This window comes from Giraffa tippelskirchi, chromosome 11 (assembly GCF_054371585.1).
Source record: "Giraffa tippelskirchi isolate mGirTip1 chromosome 11, T2T-mGirTip1v1.2.pri, whole genome shotgun sequence".
Lineage (NCBI taxonomy): Eukaryota > Metazoa > Chordata > Mammalia > Artiodactyla > Giraffidae > Giraffa > Giraffa tippelskirchi.
Genome location: NC_137285.1, coordinates 93115902 through 93121954, shown reverse-complemented (window position 1 = coordinate 93121954; position 6053 = coordinate 93115902). Strand labels below are relative to the sequence as shown.

Sequence of the window (6053 nt, the reverse complement as noted above, 5' to 3'; positions counted from 1 at the left end):
AGAAAGAATTTGATGAACAAACACAATTCTTGGGGTCATGTTTAATTGATGTATTTTCAAGTTCAGTTAAATAGTTTGTGCTTAGTTGCTCAGTCATGTCTGACTCTTTGTGACTTCGTGGACTGTAGCCTGCCAGTCTCCTCTGCCCATGGGATTTCCCAGGCAAGAATACTTGAGTGGGTTGCCATTTTCTTCTCCAGGGGATCTTCCTGACCCAGGGATGGAACCCATGTCTGTTGCATTGCTGGGCAGAATCTTTACCACTGAGCCACCAGGAAAGCCCTGTTAAATACTTCAGAGGCTCCATTTACCTCTAGACACCTAAAATGTTTATTACAAACTCATTTTAGTAGTCAAATTTTAGTAAATGTTTATATTTGAATGCTATACAGTTTTATTTCTTTCAGATATATTCTATAACTCATGCTTTTCACTAGTTTTTACCAGTTCTCCTGCTACCCCCAATCTATCCAAATGACTGAGTTTTGCCATATGGGTTTACTGCTGTATTAGTACACTGACAGAGATATGTAAACCATGGTTTCCACAGCTGTTTCAGATGAAACTGTATATTAATGTGTAAACTTGTAACATACAGCTTAGCTGGAAAGTTATGTGGAACAGGTGACTGGGGAGATAGCTTTCACCACTTGGACTAAAGTCAATTTTGAAGGAGCTAAAAGATGCCTATTGGATTCTGGTGCATGGGTGTGGTTTGAGGAGTGTGTGTGCACCGCAGAGAATTCTTCATACATCAAAAAAGCTGAAAATATGGGTGGTTAAATGAAGTGACACTTTTACACCCTCATATGCTAAGGGAAAGAGGCAACCAAATGCAGTACAAATTTGTTAAAATTAGTCTATCACTCTTGGTTTACAATGTTTTGAACACATGTTAGAGATACTCATGAAGATGTAAAAGATGAATTTAAAATCTACATCAATTGTACCAAAAGTCTACTGGAAAGAAAAGGATTTTAAGTCCTTGAGCTTTTATTAATAATACAAATTCGCAGCCAAAGGAATAGCCTTAGTCAACACATTTCCATGTCCCCCTAAACACAAATAGCCTCCAACCTTTGGAGGTTGTTCCTTCGAGATGTTTCACCAGTGACATCACAGTGATTGCCACCTCCCTTGGACTACTTTAGGCCCTGCCCAGAGCCCAGAAGTCCAGACAGCCTGGGAGACAAGCAGGAGTTGGAGCCCAAGTTGGAGAGAGAGAGGAGAAGCCTACTGCAGCCCAGGGTGTCCTTGACCCTATTCAGGTAACAGCAGGATTTTTAAGCTTAGCATACAGTGTGTATGTGTGTACAAGTTGCAAATAAGAAAAGCACAGGAATACTTACATTTGTTAATGAAATAGACAATGCCTATTGTACAATGCTTCTTAGACTAGAAAGTGAATATTATTGATCCTTGTATTCCTTTTATTCACCTTATGGCATGCATTTTCTCCCTTCGTATTAAAAAATACACAGGAAAATATGTCTTCCATCTTTTCAAAGTCTCCATTCAAAGAAAGTCAATATTAAACAGTTTATTCAGAGTTCTTTTGTTTTTTCACTTTGAATCATATACTGTGATCTTGATGTCAGAAAAGATTTAAAATGAAGCCAAAATTGTCTTTGTGGGTTAGCAGCAGAAAAATGGAAGATTGCTGATCTGGGATTTTACCTAACTCTTGTATACATGTGTGTGAAATTAGAGCCCACTCCTTATAGTTAGCTTATATGTTGATTGAATTGGATTCATTAGAAATTCCCACCTTAATGCTGTGTTTTATTACTTTAAAAATACATAAAACAACAGCGTTTAAGCTTACCGTCAAAGTGCAAGATATAGTAAGAGGTAAACCGTAGGTAATAAAGAAGTGTGATCAGTAGCTGTCAATTCAGAGACCATTGAAAAAAACGTGAAGAGTCCATAAAACATACCCTTTGAATAATCATTGTAAGGCAACACCTGTATAAATATCACTCAGGTCAAGAAATTGTCATTGGCACACTTCAGAATTCCATTCTTGATCACTTTTCCCTTTTGCCTCATCATCGGTAATCATCATCTTACTTGTTGAGCTAGTCTTCTCCATGATTTTCTTTATAATTTTACCATCTCTGTCTGCATTCCTAAACAATATAATTAAATTTCCTGTTTTTGGTTTTGAAGAAATAGAATCACATTCTGTGTTTCTTTTTGTAAATTCCTCTTTTGCCTCAGTTATTTTTGTGAAATCCACCCATCTTACTTTGTGGTGCTGTAGTTCATATATTTTATTTGTTCTAAAGCATTTGAATGTATGAACATACCACAGTTCACATTCATTCTATTGCTGATGAACATTTGAATTGTTTCCAGCTTGGGGATATTATGAAAATGTTGCTATGAACATTCTTATATATATATCCTGGTATATATGTGCTTGAGTTTCTAGAGTAGGAGTGAAATAGCCAGATAAAAGAGAATGAACATTATCAACCTTAATTAAAAAATGTCAAATTGTTTTCCCAAAGGTCAAACATTTATACTAGCCAGGGCAGTTATTTGCGCTTATCATTCATGTTATCACTCGTACAGATTAACCACAATCCAACAACTATTTCCAGTCTGCCAGTTCTAGTTCTGCCTCTAACTTGCTATGTGTCATCACACAAACAACTTAACCTCTCTCTAGAAGTCAGTTTCTTAGCAATAATCTTGGGAGAGAGAAAAATCACAAAATTTGCCTGAGTTGTAAAAGTCAGAGTTGTTGTGCAGGTCACATGAACAAAGCTCTGGACAACTTTCAGCAACATTTTCTGAATATGTTCCTGTCGGGTCACAGTCTCATAAGATTGGATGGGGCAGTTATTTTGCCCTCCTTGAGTTGGGTTTTTTTGAACATTGTAAATAAGGCCTCATATTTTTTATGTATCTTTGTACTTCTTCGGGACTTACTCAAATAAATTGATGTCTGGACCAGGATTTAATTTTATTAATAATTCATAAGGAAGAATCTGCTTTAGAGTCTTTAGATTCTTTTGTTCTTAGGCTCCTTGCCCGAATTCATCAACTTCCTGTTCTCTGCTCTGGTGTACATGCTTACACATTCTCTCTACTTCCTTAATACTTCATTTTCTTCTGTTTACTTTCTCCTTCAAGCAAATCTTTGTAAAGATTTTCATTGGAAATGGTGAAGAGGGCAAAAATATAAGTAAGAATTAAAAGGAAAGTGAAACATAAATCAGTTACCATTGGTCATATTTTAAACCGAGATTCAACAACGTATCTGTTAATATAATCTTATCTGAACTTATGTGTTATACCAACAATAACATAAAATATTAAAAAGGATCATTCGACTGGTTTATACAATTAATAATTTGGTACACTAATAATAAAAGAAATATAGTAATTATAATTCATAATTCAGGGGAGACTTCTTCCCCCTGAACTTTCACTTTTAGAAAATAAAACACTTTTTCCCCTTAAACTTTTTCTACTCCATAGTAGACTTTTGCTCTAAATATTTAAAATTTTATTTTTAATCTTTACTTTCATTTGGTTTGCATATATGCAGTGTCAATTATGCCACATCACTGGAAGTAATAATTTTATGTTTCTCAAACCATGATTTTCCACAAGTATTATCTATACAGACTATAAAGATACCAGCCCCACTTTTTGAAGTGTTTACAGTATAAGCACATCCTGGACTTGACTAAAAATAGCTGGCACAAGCCCTTGTTGAAATAGAAGTACCCATGGGGTTAACACTTGCTGTTTGGACTGAGTGCTGTTATGTGAGGGACTTTTGGTTGACCCCAGTAGGCTCTATGCCCAATGAAGGGATTTCAAGAGGCCAAGCAGCTGTTGAAACTACTTAATGCTTTCACAGGGTTAGACAAAGATAGATCAGCTTGAAACTTGAAAAATTATGGTATCCTACCTCTGTATGTAATTTAAAGCAAGAAAAATTCTAAGCCATAACTTTTTTTTTTTTTCTGTTTTGGTGACCTTACTTGCTGGTAGCAAAGCAAGCAAGCATGCACACATATACACACAGAAGTTGGAGAAAGAAAAATGCAATATTTTATATTTTATCAAGTGAAAGTCATTCAGTCGTGTCTGACTTTTTGTGACCCCATGGACTATACAGTCCACGGAATTCTCCAGGCCAGAATACTGGAGTGGGTAGCCTTTCCCTTCTCCAGGGGATCTTCCCAACCCAGGGATCGAAACTAGGTCTCCCACATTGCAGGCAGATTGTTTACCAGCTGATCCACCAGGGAAGCCCAAGAATACTGGAGTGGGTAGCCTATCCCTTCTCCAGTGGATCTTCCCAATCCAGGAATTGAACCAAGGTCTCCTGCATTGCAGGGGGATTCTTTACCAACTGAGCTATGAGGGAAGCCCCATAAGCATCAATATAATCATCACAGGAAAATAATCAGAACTGTATTGGTCTTTTTGACATTAGGCCAAAAGAAAAAACAAAAAAGGCTCTTTGTGTAAATCAAGGTTTCTCAGAGAAACAGAGCCAATAGGGAGGGTGTGGGTATGTGTGTGTAATATAATTGGCTTATATGGTTGTGGAGGCTGGCAAGTCCAAAATTTGCAGGGGAAATTGGATGCTGGAGACACAGAGAAGAGTAATAATTCTAGTCCAAACGTAGTCTGGAGGTTAGATATTTGAAATCTAAGTATTAGCAGGGTTGATTTCTTCTGAGGCCTGTCCTCGGCTTGGATATGACCATCTTCTCCCTGTGTCTTCATATGGTCTTCCTTTTGCATATGTTTGTGTCCTAATCTCTTCTTTATAAGGATAACAGTCATATTGGTTTAGGATCCATCTTAATTACTTCATTTTCATTTAACCCATCTTGATTATCTCTTGAAAGACTCTATCTCCAAGCATAACCACATTCCTTAATTATATATATATATATATATATATATGTATATATATATATATATATATATGTATATATATATATATATATATATGTGTGTAGTTGCATCCCAAGATACTGGGGGTAGGATTTCAACATGTGAATTTAGGGGGGGGATACAATTCAGCCTATAACACGTTTCCCTTTCATAATGCTTCTATTTCCTTTGAGGAAAGAATGCTCACTAATTTCTTATGTTTTCTTTGTTACTTTCTGATAGGAGGTAAGGACAAGCAGGAGGTCTTTGGTGTGACCTCAGAAGTTTGCCTTCAGTTCTCACCAAGCCACTGAGAATGGAACGATCCACCCGGGAGCTGTGTCTCAACTTCACCGTTGTCCTGATTACAGTTATCCTTATATGGCTCCTTGTGAGGTCCTATCAGTACTGAGATGCCACAGCTCCTGGAATTGACTGCAATGCTCCAGGGCTGTCTTCTGTAAGCCCTGACATCCCACTGCTGTCATGGGATGCCTTTTCTGGCACCCCACGGCACTTCTGACCAGTTCGCACAATATCTGGGGTGCCTCCAGAGCTGCTCTCAATGGCTTCAAAGTGTTTGCCAGTAAGCATTAGATTTATTCCCCAGTTCTTACTGCAAGTGTGTTAGACAAGCCACAAGGTTAAAAGTAAACTGGATTCATGATGACATAGAATGTTAACAAGCCCCTGGTCTGTCTCACCACACATCCCTTCAATCCACACTCAGCAGCCAAACTCTAAATCAACCTGTCAGAAGAAAGAAATGTTAAAGGAAGTCTTTGTCAGCCCCTGTAACTATCATGTGAATAAAATTAAGTCAACCAAAAATAAGACTTTTAGAATTTATTTTAGCTTCTATTTGTGATACTGCGTTTGATCCTTGACTGAGACTGAAGTGACAAATGTTACAATATTTCTAGCATTTGAGATAAGCCAAGATCTTCCAACTGCTGAGGATTTGAAACCAAGTCAATTAAGAGTGTCATATTTCAAACAATTCCATTGGTTCAATGTTCCTCAAACTTTCCTTCTGAATTAGTCCAAGAGCAGAGGGAAAATAAATCCATTTCACTAGGAGGTCTGGATTACAGCCTGAACTGTTCACTAAAAGCACAAAATTTCTTTGAAGCCTTGTTTTATCA

At 37.2% G+C, this 6053-nt stretch overlaps 1 protein-coding gene across 1 annotated transcript; it reads left to right on the top strand.

Annotated features, from left to right (window-relative positions):
- Positions 1–1175: 1175 nt before the first annotated feature.
- Positions 1176–5739, top strand: SLN (sarcolipin). Its single transcript, XM_081538107.1, has 2 exons — positions 1176–1268; positions 5152–5739. Exon 2 carries the CDS (start codon positions 5225–5227, stop codon positions 5318–5320), a length of 96 nt encoding a protein of 31 aa, XP_081394233.1. The 5' UTR covers positions 1176–1268; positions 5152–5224; the 3' UTR covers positions 5321–5739.
- Positions 5740–6053: the final 314 nt, after the last annotated feature.

Bases quoted from the DNA above. Each gene is read 5' to 3' on its own strand.
- SLN (XM_081538107.1), top strand. From the start codon at position 5,225: ATGGAACGATCCACCCGGGAGCTGTGTCTCAACTTCACCGTTGTCCTG.